The 17,934-nt window shown below is 40.2% G+C and overlaps 1 protein-coding gene across 3 annotated transcripts in view; it reads left to right on the top strand.

The window, feature by feature from the left end:
• Positions 1-17,934, top strand: part of LYPD6B (LY6/PLAUR domain containing 6B) — a 233,819-nt gene that overhangs the window by 207,259 nt on the left and 8,626 nt on the right. For 2 of the 3 annotated variants that reach the window (XM_027561192.1, XM_027561202.1), the window contains exons 3-4: positions 13,493-13,645; positions 16,327-16,425. In XM_027561192.1, the coding sequence (XP_027416993.1) occupies positions 13,531-13,645; positions 16,327-16,425 (214 nt within the window). In that variant the 5' untranslated portion in view covers positions 13,493-13,530. The remainder of the gene's footprint in view (positions 1-13,492; positions 13,646-16,326; positions 16,426-17,934) is intronic. The other variant, XM_027561212.1, reaches the window with a different exon arrangement.

Here is a 17,934-nt window from a genome sequence, read left to right as displayed (position 1 = left end):
CCGTAGGAAAGGGAACTGTGTGCCTGGTCATCATAGCTTGGCTTCGCAGGGCACAGATCAGGGTGGACAAGGCTGGATGATGGGGCTGGAGGAGCAAGAGATGAAAGCCCAGCAGGGCTTAGTCCCTTTCACCCTTTTAGGATAGCTTGGGAAGATCATGTGGTCGGAGCTTATTTAAGGCCCAACCTAGTATGTGTTGAACCACATGTGAATACACTAGGCCAGCGATGGGCAGAGCTTTAGTTGTTGAAAACAGAGCTCTCACAATCTTCATGTGTTCACCTAAAATCTAAATGAACAGTCAACATGGAAATGGAAATTCTGTTGGTGGAAAAGATGAAAAAGCTTTTTTTTTTTAAAAAAAAACACGTAATGCCTATGTGTGTGAGGCATTTAGAGACCTTTAGCTCAAGAATTGGAGCTGCAGTTCCCACTCCAGTGCTCAAGAAGGAAGGGCAATCTTGTATCCCCAAACAAACCCCAAGCATTTTCTAGGGTGGAGACTATTCCATGGGGCAGAGTAGACACAGAAAGTTTTCATGAGGGAGAAATATTGGAGCTTAGCCTTTAAAAAAGAGTGAGAAATACAAAGTATTTCTTTAAAGAAGAGTGAGAAATACAAGCAGAGTCTACTGTTCTTTTTTGGAATTTAAAAAAAATTTACTTTTAATTGCAGTATCATTGCTTTACAATGTTGTGTTAGTTTCTGCTGTACAGCAACATGAATCAGCCATATGTATGCATATATCCCCTCCCTCTTGAATTCCCCTCCTACCCACTCACCATCCCACCCCTCTAGGTCATCAAGGAGCACTGAGCTGAGCTTCCTGCTAGTTATCTATTTTACACATGATAGTCTATATATGTCGATGCTACTCTCTCAATTTGTCCCACCCTCTCCTTCCCACACCACAGTGACCACAAGTCTGGTCTCTACATCTCCATTCCCATCCTACAGATGGGTTCCTCAATACCATTTTCCTAGATTTCATATGTATGTGTTAATAGCCAATATTTGTTTTTCTCTTTCTGACTTATTTTACTTTGTATGACAGACTCTAGGGAGCCTGTTGCTTTTTAAAGCACGCTTTATGAGAACTGCTTTTATTTATAAGCATAGACAAAGATGTATGGATGTGAGAGTTGGACTATAAAGAAAGCTGAGCACCAAGGAATTGATGCTTTTAAACTGTCGTGTTGGAGAAGACTCTTGAGAGTCCCTTGGACCGCAAGGAGATCCAACCAGTCCATCCTAAAGATCAGTCCTGGGTGTTCATTGGAAGGACTGACGTTGAAGCTGAAACTCCAATACTTTGGCCACCTGATACGAAGAGCTGACTCATTTGAAAAGACCCTGATGCTGGGAAAGATTGAGGGCAGGAGGAGAAGGGGATGACAGAGGATGAGATGGTTGGATGGCATCACCAACTTGATGGACGTGGGTTTGGGTGGACTCCAGGAATTGGTGATGGACAGGGGCGCCTGGCATGCTATGGTTCATGGGGTTGCAAAGAGTTGGAGACGACTAAGCGACTGAATTGAACTGAATAGACAAAGAATATAGACTTATCAGAAAGCAGTTAAATGAAAATACTCCACTGAGGCCTAAATATTGTGCTCACATATATTCTAGAGTAGTTTTCTTAAAACTCATCTTCAGAGGAGTTTTACATTCTTCTCTCATATGTACTTAGATAATTACAGCATTTGAGAGCTGAAAATAGGTGTATTGAATTTGTCTTAAATCTGGCCCAGATATGGTATAATCTTAATCATATTGGCTGGTATGTAATCCATTGAGGAATCATAAATCTCAAATTTTAGATTTTTTTTTTTTTGCATTATAATGCGTTAGTTTCTGCTGTACAGCAAAGTGAATCAGCCATACATATACACATATCCCCTTTTTTGGATTTCCTTCCCATTTAGTCACCATAGAGCATTGAATAGAGTTCCCTGTGCTACACAGTCCTTGTTGGTTATCTATTTAGAACATAGTAGTGTACATAAATTAATCCCAATCTCCCAATCCATTCCACCCCCTTCTAATTGTAGTGTTTAATACTTATTTAATAGTTTGATAATTAAACCAACAGTGTATAAGGACTTAGTCATTCTCCTTTAATTCCCACAACTCTGTGCAAAATAGATATTTAATATCTCTGTTTTACTGATAGGAACCTGAGTCTCAGAGCAGTAGAGGAATCAGCCAGAGGCGGCAGGTCCAACTAATGGCAGGGTCAGAATTTGCTCCCAGGCCTGAGCGCTTCTAAAAGCCATTGTCCCTGCACTAGACTGGTCAGCATGTACACTTGACTTTACCTTTGTAGGACTGTGAACCATTGCTTAAATGTCATTTTTCATGATGCAATTAAGACACTATTTATTGCCTATCATTTTTCAATTCCTCTGGGAATATAAAATGATGCACATATATATCTTTATGTGTACACTTTCTTCTGCTCCAAGTGGTAATATAGTGACAATTTATAGGGCAAGTGACATGCTGTAACTTTGTTATATATGTAGAATGCAGACTTTTTTTTAATTAGAATTGCTTTTATAAGCTTGTTACCTTCCAGAGAGTTCTTTGAATAATCTGTTCTGGAATTTGTGACTGTGCAAAAGTTAGCATGATATTCTTTTGCCATTGCATGTAGTTTATTGTTGGTTTTCAAATGGCCTCCTGTTTTAGAATGATAGCCATGAACATGTTCTTGTGCAATACAATTTTAGATATAGAATCAGGAATAATTTGAGCTAGTTCTATAAATCATGGTCCGTGACATAAAGCCTCAGGACAGAAGAAAGACACCAGGACAAATGCATAGCAACAGTTCTGCATCCTAAAGCTTTCCCAAATGAAAGATAACCGTGTGGATGCTGAAAGCAGCTGACGTGATTGGTAATATAGTCTCTTACACAGAGTTCTAGGGGCTTCCCAGGTGGCGCTGGTAGTAAAGAACCTGCCTGCCAATGCAGGAGATTTAAGATCTGCAGGTTAGATCCCTGGGTGGGGAAGATCCCCTGGAGGAGGGCTTGGTAACCTACTCCGGTATTCTTGCCTGGAGAATCCCATGGACAGAGGAGCCTGGAAGGCTATGACCCACAGGATCACAAAAAGTTGAACGTGACTGAAGCGACTTAGCAAGAACACATGCTCACGGTCACTTTGTCATAGCACTTAAGCAGTTATTTCATTCATAAGATATGTATGTACATCTGCATATATGTACACACATATAAACATATATATGTATACACATATATACATACGTATATACATATGTACACATATACACACATATCCAGATCAAATTATCATCTCAGATTTCTGTTTTGGTACAGATATTCCATCATGTTAGAATATATACAGAGAGATTCAAATGAGACACACATCAGTATACATACTTTATTTCTATGGTCATTTTCCTATGTCTGCTGAGGTTAAATGCAGTCAAAAGTGCTCGCCGTCACTTGCATGTCTAGTGACCTTGAAAGCTAAGTTTTCTCAGTTGAGTTCTGTATGCCATGTGTTAGAGAAGGCATATTTTGGATTGTTCTCCTCTACTCAACAATTGTAGAATATTGGGTCCTTAGCCAGTGTTCTTGCATGGAGAATCCCAGGGACGGGGGAGCCTGGTGGGCTGCCGTCTATGGGGTCGCACAGATTCAGACACGACTCAAGTGACTTAGCAGCAGCAGCAGCCAGCTATTGGACATTACAGCCTAGATTTCTATTATGAGAACTTTGATTGGCTATTAAAAGACATGAGTTCAGTACAGCAAGCACGGATGGGGAACATAAAACACAGTGTCCTCCGTGCCTAGCCTCTGCTGCCACTCGGTTTACATCCATGCAGGTCTGCGGGTCGCATGGCGCATTAACAGCACCAGCACCTCTGTGCCTGCAGCTCTCTTGAAGAGGTTCTGTCCAGTTATTCTGTCTTCCTCTCAAATTTAAAGACACCTCTCTTACACAGAAAAGAAAATAACATCCCTCATTTGCCTGCCTGACAGCGGAAATATCTTTATAAAATTGCCTCAGTATTATGCCTTTGGCTTTTTTTCTTTAAAGAAATGGCCAAATGAGGGATGTGTCTTGAGCTCTTCAAAACAAATTTCAGGCATTATCTGCATGTTCTTTGGTGCTTTCTGTAGAAAAATGCATAGGGCCCATTAATTTGAGAATTAAGGACTAGGGAGTTTTCTGTTTACAAATCATGAGAATGTGTATTCCACATGTTTCCCTTGGTTCCTGGGCAGTACAGAGCAGAGCGTGACGTACAACAGAGGAACACCATTTGTACAAGGGGTTAGGATCTTTATTTTTCCTTTCATCCAGTATGGTTTTTACACCGTATTTTGAGAACCTTAATGCTTTAATTGACTTGGCATAGGCCTCTTAAAAATCACTTATGGAAGCAAACTGTGTAAAAATTATTCCACCCATGTGAAGGATACTATTAGATATAATCAATTAACATATTTTATTAGGTCTCTATCATCTGTCCAAATAGTTCAATGAAACACAATAAACCAATCTTGATCCTTTGTAAAAGGAATCCATTTTCCAAGTCTTAAACATCTAAGCTTTTAAATATTGTTCATTTGGAGTTCTTACTGTCTTATTTCTCCAGTGTCATGAAAGCCTTCTCAAAAAGATGTAAAATTATATCTTGGACAAAAATGCAGCTGAAAAGCTATTACGTTGGAAGTATCTTTTAGCTATTTCTTAAAATTTGAATCCCATTTAAAAAGATTTCTTTACAATTGATTAGACTATTTCTTCACCCAAATTACATACTTATGGGCCCTGTATTAATTCACAATTAGATTTAAATTTGGTTTGCATAATGAAATGATTTTAATATTAGCACAGTTTTAGACAGTATCTTGTACCACAATGCATGTAGTAGGAACAACTCCCATCTTAACACTGTAAAATGCACAACTTTATGTTTAGAAATGAGATACTCAGTTCGGTGAGTTTTTGATCCTGTGTTTGAGATTTTTTGAAAGATTTTCTTTAAAAGAGAACAGCGGGAATCTGAAATATTATGGTAATATTGTATTTCATTATGACTTTTTAGGGCATAACTAAAAGTCTTCATTAATATTCTTCCCCTAAAATCATAGAATATTAGAAGTGAAGGAACCTTGGCAGTCATTCATCCCAGCTTTCCACTTGGTTGCAATAGAGAGAACTTCAGAATCTTCTTGAGAAATGAGTGCCCAGAACTCCACACTGTGTACCAGATTTGGTCCAGCTGGTATGGAATGGAGTTAGACAGTTATATCCCTTGATCTGATCTCTATTCTGCTAATATTGTCTGAAGAAGCCTCAGGGCAGGAAAGGAGAGGGAGAACAAGTCTTGAACATCATCTCAGTAAAATAGGAATTACCTATGTTATTGCACTCAGTCCACACAATTTAGAAAATTTGCCCACCTGACTCTAAGCCTCACTTGTCTTACTGGCAATGGGGACAGTACTTCTCTCTCTCTTTTTTTTTTTTTTCTAATTTTATTTTATTTTTAAACTTTACATAATTGTATTAGTTTTGCCAAATATCAAAATGAATCCGCCACAGGTATACATGTGTTCCCCATCCCGAACCCTCCTCCCTCCTCCCTCCCCACACCATCCCTCTGGGCCATCCCAGTGAACCAGCCCCAAGCATCCAGCATCGTGCATCGAACCTGGACTGGCAACTCGTTTCCTACATGATATTTTACATGTTTCATTGCCATTCTCCCAAATCTTCCCACCCTCTCCCTCTCCCACAGAGTCCATAAGACTGTTCTATACATCAGTGTCTCTTTTGCTGTCTCGTACACCGGGTTATTGTTACCATCTTTCTAAATTCCATATATATGCGTTAGTATACTGTATTTATGTTTTTCCTTCTGGCTTACTTCACTCTGTATAATAGGCTCCAGTTTCATCCACCTCATTAGAACTGATTCAAATGTATTCTTTTTAATGGCTGAGTAATACTCCATTGTGTATATGTACCACAGCTTTCTTATCCATTCATCTGCTGATGGACATCTAGGTTGCTTCCATGTCTTGGCTATTATAAACAGTGCTGCGATGAACATTGGGGTACACATGTCTCTTTCCCTTCTGGTTTCCTCAGTGTGTATGCCCAGCAGTGGGGTTGCTGGATCATAAGGCAGTTCTATTTCCAGTTTTTTAAGGAATCTCCACACTGTTCTCCATAGTGGCTGTACTAGTTTGCATTCCCACCAACAGTGTAAGAGGGTTCCCTTTTCTCCACACCCTCTCCAGCATTTATTATTTGTAGACTTTTGGATCGCAGCCATTCTGACTGGTGTGAAATGGTACCTCATAGTGGTTTTGATTTGCATTTCTCTGATGATGAGTGATGTTGAGCATCTTTTCATGTGTTTGTTAGCCATCTGTATGTCTTCTTTGGAGAAATGTCTATTTAGTTCTTTGGCCCATTTTTTGATTGGGTCATTTATTTTTCTGGAGTTGAGCTGTAGGAGTTGCTTGTATATTTTTGAGATTAGTTGTTTGTCAGTTGCTTCATTTGCTATTATTTTCTCCCATTCTGAAGGCTGTCTTTTCACCTTGCTAATAGTTTCCTTTGATGTGCAGAAGCTTTTAAGGTTAATTAGGTCCCATTTGTTTATTTTTGCTTTTATTTCCAATATTCTGGGAGGTGGGTCATAGAGGATCCTGCTGTGATGTATGTCGGAGAGTGTTTTGCCTATGTTCTCCTCTAGGAGTTTTATAGTTTCTGGTCTTACGTTTAGATCTTTAATCCATTTTGAGTTTATTTTTGTGTATGGTGTTAGAAAGTGGTCCAGTTTCATTCTTTTACAAGTGGTTGACCAGATTTCCCAGCACCACTTGTTAAAGAGATTGTCTTTAATCCATTGTATATTCTTGCCTCCTTTGTCAAAGATAAGGGACAGTACTTCTTAACTCTGTGGTTACCTGAGTATGAAAGGTAGACCTAGAATTTTATCCTGTTTGTTGTTGTTCAGTCGCTACGTTGTGTCTGACTCTGTGACCCCATGCCAGGCTCCCCTGTCCATCACTATCTCCTGGAGTTTGCTCAGATTCATGTCTATTGAGTCAGTGATGCTAACTAACCATCTCATCCTCTGCTGCCCCCTTCTTTTGCCTTCAGTCTTTCCCAGAGTCAGGGTCTTTAGGTCTTCCTGAATCTAAAGCCCATCATTTCCCCCTCAAAGATGACTGTATTAATTTTGACAGTCATAATTCACCAGTGGCTCACGTTAACTTTTGGACCCCAATAATGTGTGACAGCACAGGGACCATGTCTCTAACTCACTGTTGTATATAAGTGCTTAGCGCAGTACCTAGTATGAATGTATGACTTATAAACATGCTGCTTTCAAGATCTGGACAAGTTGTAAAGAGAGGTCAAATCATGATTCCATTTTTCCCTATTGAATGTTTTTTGCAAGAGTAAAATCCATAGTACTCTATGGAGATTTTTGTATTTTCAGATAAAGATGATGGACTAAGCATAAACTAAAATTCTCTCTTGTATTTTGCTTCAGGCACATAGAAATGCTAAATTAAATATCTTTACAATTAATTTTAAACTTGGGTTGCGGGGGAGGGGAATTATCCAGGTGCTGGAAACAGAGAATCTGTCAGAGAGGGTCAACTCTGAGCTGCAGGGCCAGGCTCTCATTGCCCAGGTCAGGTCCCCTCAAGGAAGACAGCTGAAGCAGTCTCAACCTATAGCCCGTGATTCATCTTGCCAAATTTCTTGGGAACCAGAATATCACCATTGGTCAAACTCAAATAGCTGGAAACAAGTAGTACTACCCTTGTGATAGACTGTAAAGTTTCCTGGCAAATTTCTCCTTTTCTGAGGAGTGTTTTCATCTTTTCCACTGTGAGTAAAATTCCAGCACTCAGGTTGCATTTTCTCTTTGCTTTCTATTCTTTTTACAAGGGAAGGCAGGCCCATTAGGTTTGCCATTAAAGTGTCTTAGCGCAGATAAGTGATGCTTGCGGTAAGGTGTGAATGCAGGTGTTGATAGGCATGTTGGACTTAGGAGAGCTGCTCCCCTTAAATTATCTATATTGCATTTGTTTTATTGGCAGTGGCGGTTGGCCTGGTGCTTGCTGACTCATTTTTAGCAATTGTATAAGCTGTGCTGGTGTTTACCACCTCTGCCTGATCTCGGGTTTCAAATCCCCTTTTGATCCCATCATGGTTTTATCATCATTGGATGCCCTGCCAGCTCCTTATTGCCCACAATCTGTCTTACTTGCTAAGAAAGGTGCTCCTTATAGGTCATAACTAATGATGTTCGTTCTGTTCCAAAATGTATCTATTGAATATCTACCATGTGCTGAGTGTGGACCTAGGGGATATAAAAGTGATGGAGGTCCTTTTCCTATCTCAGAAGAGCTTGAGGTCAAGGATGTGCCATTCCTGAGGCCTGCATGTACCCCAGGAAAGCTTAAAAATGCCACGTATAGGATGGGATGATGACCATGGCTGGGACCTGGGAAATAGTCATGCTGCTGGACCATGAGCCATGTACATCCATTACTCCTGGCAGTAGTGGGCCAGTCTCATATGGAGTTTCCTAAATTTACACATCTGGCTACCTGCCATTCCCTGAGTGCCTGAGAGTTGCCTGTCCCTGCTGTAACCCTACAGATGTGCCTTGCAGAAATCCCTTCTCTTGGCAAGGAAGCACACTGCATTCTGGAACAAGAATGAATATACTTTCCAAAGAGAGGACTCCTAAAATAAAGACCAGCATCAGAGGTTAGGGGTTTCTGACAAGGTCTTCTATCTGAGAAAGATGGATAATGGTGATGAGCTTTGTTGGGGGTTGGTGGGGTGGGGATGTTTTGAGCCACCCGTGGGTTTGAGAAGTGTGGACCAGGTACCTAATATCTATGTGAGGCTATGTTAGTGTCAAAGTAAGAAAACATCCAAGTTACAGGAAGCTGAATTATGATGGCTGTATTCTAAGTCAGAGAGCAGCTGTTGTTAACCATTATGTGTGGGTCTTAACCCAGGGGGAAAATATGTATGGACATGATATTGCAAATAACCTTAAGTTCCTTGCAGGTCCCCCTCCCCTACATGGAGAACTCTGCTGTGTGATAGTCGTAGAGAAAGTAACAGAATGGTTTAGTTTAGCTTGTGTTCAAGATTTTTTTTTCCCCTTTTTGGAGCAGAATACAAATTCTGCTATAACCTTGTTCTGCAAGAAAGATTGCAACAAGAGCCTACTCAGCAAAGCCTCAGCAGATAAATTTTAGTTCAGAGTCTCCATGAAATGATTCCAAATGTGAAACTACTTTCAGATACTATAATTTAGTCATTTGCTTTTTCATTATCCTAATGTCTTTGGGTTGTGAAAAATAAAACAGTCATGTTAACACAAACCTATACACTGAAAAAGAGAGATAAATATAGGTGCCATGGGAAAAGCAGTATGTAGTAGATTATAAAACATGCTCTGGAAAATATGAGATATTGTTATTTGGTGCTTCCCTCATCTGACAGGTAAAACCTTTGCAGTTTGAGAGGATCTTGATAGAATAAGACTATGCTGTTTTAACTAAAACCAGAAAGGAAAATACATCTAGTCTATATGGAAGCAACATTCTTGTGGCCTATTTTTCACCATTATCAACTTTTGTGCTAGAAGAAACTGCACAGACACATTTTGAGGGCATGCTGTGTTCCAGGCTGCGTGCTAGGGTCTTTGCACGTATTGCCCCTGAACCCCCACTTGTGGGGGCAATAGTAATGAGACTATATTCTCTACAGTGCTTTTTCCAGGAAAGGGGAAACCACAACACATGTCTAATTCTTGGGTTTGTTGTTCCTTCCGTTGTTTTTAAGTCTTCCATGAGCCATCATATCATGCATGATGTTATCCAGAAGAACCTTTGAGGTATATCTGAATTCTTCCTTCCTCTGTGTTCACTGTTATTTGTATTCCTTTCTTCCCAGAGCTAGAAATAGGACTAGGCATTTTGGACCAATTACTACTTTCCAGAGACAAAGCTTTCTTGAGAGTAGTTTTCAAAACTAGATAATCTAAAACAGAACAGTTTCTCGACTCGGCTGGATCTGAGATCCTTGCCATGGCCTGGAAGTGCCTGTGTAGTCTGGCCTCACCGACTCTGGCTTTGTCTGTTCCCCCCTCTCTCATGCTCTGGTCACACTAGCTGCTTTCTGAGTTCCCCCAGTGAGGCACACTTCTTCTGATCTAAGGACTTGGTTTCTTTTCCCTTGATTCTTTGCTTGAACATGTCCTTATCAACATTTAATTCACCTGTATAAATGTCACCTACTCAGACGTATTGGGCTCACCATATATGTTAAACATTTCCTTCTGTCCACCGACATAACACCTTACCATGTTCCTTCCACAGAATTTACAATGGTCAGAAATTATGGGCTTTTCCATATGTACTGCCTGTCTTCTCCCTCTAAAATGCAAACTGCCTGAGAGCAAAGACTTTGTTGGGGATCCAGCGATGAAAATGTCTGTTATGTACTAGGTGTCAGTAATGGTGTATTGAATGGATGGGCTTTTGTCTGAGATGACGTGAGGAAAATTAGGGGTTCTGACTTGCGATTCCGAAGTACTTGGTGATGTGTTCATAATAGTAAATGCTTCAGAATTAGCAAAATGCTGAGCACATAAGTATTGAGATAGATAGATATGTATGAACAAATCTGTATACCCCTATGAGGTAGATATTATTATTATTCCCACTTTATAGATGCAAAAATTATGGTACAGAGAGGTTGAGGAACTTTTGTTAGGTGCTATTCAGATGGTAGGTTTGAAGGCAAGTACTTGAGCTAATGCTGTTTACCACTGAATAGAAAGTGCTCAATGAATACAGTTTTGACCATGTGCCCAGCACTGGCTGATTTCTCTCTGCATGATGTCACTTAGACCTCACCTCCATACTGTGAAGTAGGGACTGTCATTATGCCTGTTCTGGAGATGGGGATGCTGAGGCTTGGGAAACTTAAGCAACTTGTCTCAAGTCCCATAGTTGTCACTTAGTGATGCAAAAGGGACTTGGATATAGATAATATGAACGCTGTGATCTTATGCATTCTCTCTATATTACAGGGGGTTTCCAGGTGGCTTAGTGGTAAAGGATCTGCCTGCCAGTGCAGGAGACATGGTTTGATCCCTGGGTCAGGAAGATCCCCTGGAGAAGGAAATGGCAACCCACTCCAGCATTCTTGCCTGGAAAATCCCATGGACAGAGGATCCTGAGGGGCCACAGTCCATAGGGTCACAAAGAGTCAGACGACTGAGTGACGAAACCACCACCACCATCTTATTTACAAGAGCACTTCTGAATTGCTCTTAGAACACAGTCATGTTTGTGAAAGAGGGGTTAGTCTCCCCTACTTAGAGGGTCTCCACTAATGTAACAAAGAGGGTATCCATTACTTGGCTACAGATTTATAATAGACATGGAATAGTCCAACTCAGAGAAAGAAATAGGAGAAGTGGAATTGTGTCAATATAGCCACTTGTTTATAAGGAATTATAGAGTTGGTTAAATGTTCATTTTTTTTTTTTTAAAGAAAGCACCTAACAATAGGATTTGGAAACCCAGTAACTGTGAAAGGTCAATTGTGATTGACCTTTGGAAAATGAACAAGGGCAGAATGAGATACATATTTGTATATCACTAGGTCTGATTTTGGACTGAGCTGAGATGCAGTGTATACAGCGTTTAGCATTATTGTTTTGTGAAACTTGCCAAGTTTTTTCACCCTGAGTCCTTCCTTAGAGACTTAGTTCTCTCAGAGGCAGAAGCCAGCTGTAGGGATGGTATATTGTCGTGGGTACATTTTGTCTAATATTCAGCTTATAGGTAGGCATTATTATCCCCTTAGGCAAAACCAGTATACTCAGAGATGGCATAAAATCCCTAGAAATTATGCATTCTTAATCTTAGCTGCAGGGAAAATATCCATGTCAGGGATTATGCTTAGCTATGTGGAGATCTTTTTTTTTTTTTTCCTTTAGAAGATTCGCTAAACCCACTGAGACCTATTGAATTAGCAAGAATACGGGTTCAGCCATTTTCTTTGAACCCTAAGATTCCACCATTTTCACAGAACTTGTCTTACAAGTGCTCTTATGCACGCAGTTCTACGTGATCTTACTCAAGCCTCTATTGGATGGTCACAATGACCCAGGGTGTAGGCAGGCTGGGTGTTATTAAACCTCTTTACAGATGAGGAAATTGAGGTTAATAGAGTCTAAAGAGCTTGCCCAGGGTCAGGCTGCTAATAAATGGCAGAGCCAGCACCTGAACCAAAGTCTTTGGACTCCAGATGACTTCCTTTTTCTGCTGCCCACGCCTCCCGCTTGTGAAACGAACCTGGTGATGTTACAGGCTCTGAGCATCTCTCCTGAAGGTTTCCTTACTAGCAGGTCTGCTTCAAGAGGGTACAGTCAATGGGCTTAAGATGAAACACCTTACTGAGTGCTGTGTGCAAACCACTTTCTCTGGGTTTTGGCCCTGTCAACTTTAAGTGGCTGAAAGCAATAAGCAGTATCTGTGGGCCAGAACTAACATGTGTGTGGTTTTCAAACAACTGTTACTCTGTTCCCTTGTGAACCTCCTGGCCACGCCCCTTGCTCCTGGTGAGACAGGATACAGGTGGGGACGGCCTTCCACAGTTACTTTCATTTCTCTTCTCAGTGTCTGTGTGCTCTGGGGCCCAGTAGAGGCTTTGTTTCTCAAACTGGTTGCCCTTTTACTCACCGTCCTTCCTCCTGTTCCAACTTTTATTGTGTCTTCCAAGTTTTGAAAAAATTGCAAAATTCATCAAGTTTTAAGTATTGACTCAGGGACTGGAATTTCAGAGAGGTGGTTCAGCAACTTCAGTGGAGCAACCCATTGAACCAAAGTGCGATTGTCAAAAGATCAGGTGACTCAGCACAAAGTCACCCAGCCAGCTCTGGCCGAGCAGTGATGGAATGGGGTGCAGGCAGGCCAGGACTGCTGCTCCATCTCTTGGGACCTAAGCCAGCAGGTGTCCTGCAGAGCCTGCCCGGTAGAAGGTAGCAACGGCTTAGCTTTCACCTGATGGGGAAGAGTGCACTTAAGTCACAGGTGTGGCTCTATAGAACAAGTAGATGGTTGGATACGTTTAAATAATCAAGCTTTTCCAAACAGAAGCCAAACACTCCTCGTGGGCTTCCCTGGTGGCTCAGCTGGTAAAGAATTGCCTGCAATGTGGGATACCGGGGTTTGATCCCTGGGTTGGGAAGATCCCCTGGAGGAGGGCATGGCAACCCACTCTGTATTCTTCTTGCCTGGAGAATCCCCATGGGCAGAGGAGCCTGGCGGGCTACAGTCCATGGGGTCGCAAAGAGTAGGACACGACTGAGCGACTAAGCACAGCACAGTGATGTATAAAACGCAGATAAACTCAACTCCTCTCTTTTCACCACAGGTATATGAGTGTTCGACTTCCCCACACCTGGGGTCAGAATGCTGCTCCTCTGTCACGCCCTCACTGTAGCTGTGGTCCAGACTTTTATCTTCTCTGAAAACCGGGTGTTTGCCAAGAACATCAACTTCTATAACGTGAGGCCTCCTCTTGATCGTAAGTAGTGGTTGTCACCGTTGTCCGTGACATGGGATCGGAATAACTAAAATCTGTTTCCCTATAGTAACCTTGCTGATTCTGGAACATTTGGTTTATATCAAGCATAAATCAGAAAGTCTTCATTACTTCCATGGGTAAGGGTGACACATGGTGACAGAAATTTTCTCCATTTCTTTAAGATGGTTTGGCTTCCTGCTGAAGTCTTAAAAGGGTTCATGTTTAAAATCATTTTCTGAACACTGTCCCTAAGAATGGCTCAGCAGGGGAAATTCAGTGTTCTTTGCTGATCCTTGGAGAAGGATTTTGACTGTAGGAAGATTCTGCATAAATTATGTATAAAATCTCCCCTCCTTTCTCTGTCTTCAGACAAGTAAAACTTCTCTGATATATCTTATAGTTTTAGAAATGTTAATGCCAGTGATTCACAAACCTGGAAGAGTATCAGAATTACAACAAAAGCCTTTAAAATTACATATTCCTTGGTTTCTTCTCCAGAGATTCAGTAGTCAGGAGGGTGGGATGTGAAATTCTTTCTCTTTTTCCTCTCTTCTTTTTAGTTACACAGTCAGGTTTGGGAACAACTGTCTTTATACTCGTCCATGAGGAGTGTTCATACTCCTGTATAGTTACCATTCTGCACTTTGAATTTTGTTATTTAGGACATTCAGTCATAAGTAGGTGTGTATACATATATATTCTACATAGCCATACACACATACACCCCACACACCTTGAACTACCATTTACTACAAATTTCTAAATTGGTAGTGATTGTATACTTGATAGCTTAGCATAGACATCATTATCATAAAATCTGAATTATTGACAAATTTTTAACCTTTTAAGCCTGATATAACTTTATGATGAGCAAATTATTAAAGATATGATGAGCAAATTATTAAAGATATAAAATTAATACTTGATTATTACAGAAAATTCCAAAAGACTGGCAAATATGTAGAATAAGAAAATTTATTCATAATCCCAAGATTCAGAGCGAGGTCTTCTTTACATTTTGGTATACATTTGGCATACATTTTGACCACAATGGATTTGAACTGCCTGGGTTCACTTACTTATATGTGGATTTTTTTCAATAGTAAATAGTACTACGTGGTCTGCAGAGGGACATATGGAGGGCTGACATAAGATTATGTGAGGATTTTCAACTGCATATCCTTCTGTTTCTTTTTCTCTGCATATGTTTTTAAATATGTGACATACTGAGATCAAACAGATTTAATTTTGCAATAGCTTTTATTCCTTTACATTGTATTTTGAATACGTTTCCATGATTTTGAAAGTATCTTAATGTCTTACATTAAAAAATGTTTTCACTCATACAGCTGGCAGTGACACACACACACAATCATAACCAAACTAAATGTTTATGCTTCACTGAAAATCTTTTAAAATGCATTTTCCATTGGCTAATGACCTTAGAACAGATTTTAGGAATTACTAAATCAAAAAGGTACTGCCAATTTTTACATTAACTATTCAACTACCAGCAATGAGTTTTAGCATTTTTAAAACTGCACTGAATTAGTAGGTGAAAATGGATTTCATTATTTATTTACCTACCTAATTCACTTTTATGCATAGGCCAAACTGAAATGTATTTGTGGTAACTAATTTTGTGTCCTCTGAGTTTTAGCTTTTGATAGTTTGCTCTTGGTTTATGCATCAATAATACCCTCCCCTGTATGTGAAATACCCACTGCTTTCTAATTATCATCCCAACTTGGGGTCAGGTTACTAGGATGGTTTGGGTTACCTTGATCTTTATTTCAGTCTTCAAAAGTAGGAGAATTAAATGTTTCACACAGGGCTTTACACTCTCGTCTATAGAGAAATGTCAAATTTATCCTTTTGATTTCTTGCCCATCAAAATAACAAGATACAAGGCAGAAAAAAGAAAGCATAAAGACAAAAAGAACATACTAGTAGTTGTCATTCCAGACTGCCAGCAGCTCATAATTCTTGTTTCTATAACACTCTTGCCTGAGCACAAAGGCCTGAGAATTACTATCATCCTGATATTAAATGTTACATTCCCGGTTGATGTCTAATGTAGGGATAATTGACATATCAAATGAAATTACTTGTTTGAAGTTAAGCCTAGCTGTAAAGCAACTACATAGGGATGGAAATCAATGTGGTTTCATATGCCAGGGATCCTAAGAGAGATCTTTCATGCAATCTCTTGTTTAACCTTTATTATACCTCTGCAAGTCATGGGGATCTTTAGGTAATAATAATAAATTACTTCTTAGTCAAAAGGGCAGAATTCAAGCTCAGGTTAATGACTCCAGTTCTTTTCAGGACCAATAATATATCAAAGTATTGGTCCCAATACTACCACCATCTTTGCCCATGCACTCAACCTTCACTTATTCCCAAATTATAAAAGAACAATACCATGGGTATTTCAAAGTGGCTCGTGGAATCATCTGCAGAACTGTGTAGTGCATATTCATAGATGAAATATTCAAAGAAAAGGGGATAAAGAAAATGCCCCAAAGTCTGGCAGTTAAGCCCAGCTTGACAGAAACAGAAATTGTAAGGATAATCATTTGTAAATTTTATTTGCTCTGGTAAAAGTTGCTAATTTTATTCCATATCTGATGTTTAAAAAATTTAACTATATTGTTTCCCTTTGCATTTTTTTTTTAAAGCTACACCATTTCCAAACAGCTTCAAGTGTTTTACCTGTGAAAATGCAGGGGATAATTATAACTGCAATCGATGGGCAGAAGATAAATGGTGCCCACAAAGTAAGTGTGCTGAGTTTGGAACTCTCTTTGTGACCAGACCTCATTTAGATCTCTCTCAACTGGCTCTGAGCAAAGGCATCTTATGTGATGAGATTAGCAAGCCAGAAGGCTGGTGATGTTGTATAGAAATCAGAGAACTTTTGACAAGACTATCCAGACATCAGACTAATCTGGGAGTACATGGAAACTGATGACATAGCCTCAATTTATACTTGTGTGTGCTTTGAGGAAGAATTTCTTAATTAATATTTACCAGTGAGAACAAATAGACCACAATGTTGACTAAGGCATTCTAAGAATGTCAGAAATGCTTGATGACACCTCTAGAAAAGTCCTACTTACTGTAAATCAAAAGAAGGTTTCTGTCCTCTTGAGATACACCGATGCTTAAGTGACTCCTTTGTTTACTTGACAAACGTTTGAGCATCTCTTTAGTTTGTTTAGTTGTCTGGTAGATCCCAGTGTGTAATCCAGTACCTGGACCATATTAGGCACTTGGTAAATATTGACAGAATGAGTGGATGCCTTTGACTATGTAGTCAGGAAATCCCTGAGGAATCTACATTTGCACTAAGATTCGAATGACCAGAACACATCAGCTCTGTGGAGATCTATAGGAAAAACATGTCAGTAAGAGGGAAGAGCAAACGCAAGGGTAAGATTTGGCTTCTACAGTGAACAGGAAGGCTGGCTGGTGAGGCTTAGTGGAAGGGGGAGAAAGGATTTGATGGAGATAAGGACCAGGACATGCAGGATCTTCGTTTTGGTAAGAAGTTTAGATTTCATTGGAAATGTGTTGGGTGTTGAAGCTATAGAGTACAAGATGCTAGGTATATTGTAAAATATTGCTCTGGCTTCTGTGTGCAGAATGAATGGTTGGGGACAAGAGAAGAAGCGGGCACCAAGTGGGCTCTTTCATTATCTTTTCAGGCAGCAGAAGATGGTCTTAGACGAATATAGGGGGCGAGAAGTTGAATGACTTAATACAGACAAACAAACTTGGATGCAAAGCAGACAGGATGTGCTGATAGAATTGAAAACCTCTACTTAGAACTATAAGGAAATCAGGCTGTTTGTATTTTAGGATACACTGTTTTTGTAGGTTTTCAGATGTGAAAGGCCAACAAAAACAAACTCTTCCAGACTTAGCAATTACCAGCTTTGATCTACTATTACTGTGAATCTTTTGGAAGTTTCTGTATCACTTTATGGGAGTGGAATAGCCCTGCCTCTTCCAGATAATGCCAGTGGTTGTGAGTGTGCTGTGCTCAGTCGTGTCCGGCTCTTTGTGACTCCATGGACTGCAGCCCACCAGGCTGCTCTGTCCATGGGATTCTCCAGGCAAGAATACTGGAGTGGGTTGCTGTGCCAGCCTACGGGGGATCTTCCCCACCCCAGGACTGAACCCACGTCTCTTTCATCTCCTGCATTGGCAGGTGGGTTCTTTACCACTGAGCTACCTGGGAAGCCCTTGATGATGCCAATGGGTGGAGCCAATGGATAGTAACA

This window comes from Bos indicus x Bos taurus, chromosome 2 (assembly GCF_003369695.1).
Source record: "Bos indicus x Bos taurus breed Angus x Brahman F1 hybrid chromosome 2, Bos_hybrid_MaternalHap_v2.0, whole genome shotgun sequence".
In the NCBI taxonomy this organism is placed as follows: Eukaryota; Metazoa; Chordata; class Mammalia; order Artiodactyla; family Bovidae; genus Bos; species Bos indicus x Bos taurus.
The sequence above is the reverse complement of the archived record's forward strand: the minus strand, read 5'-3'. Positions and strand labels throughout refer to the sequence as shown.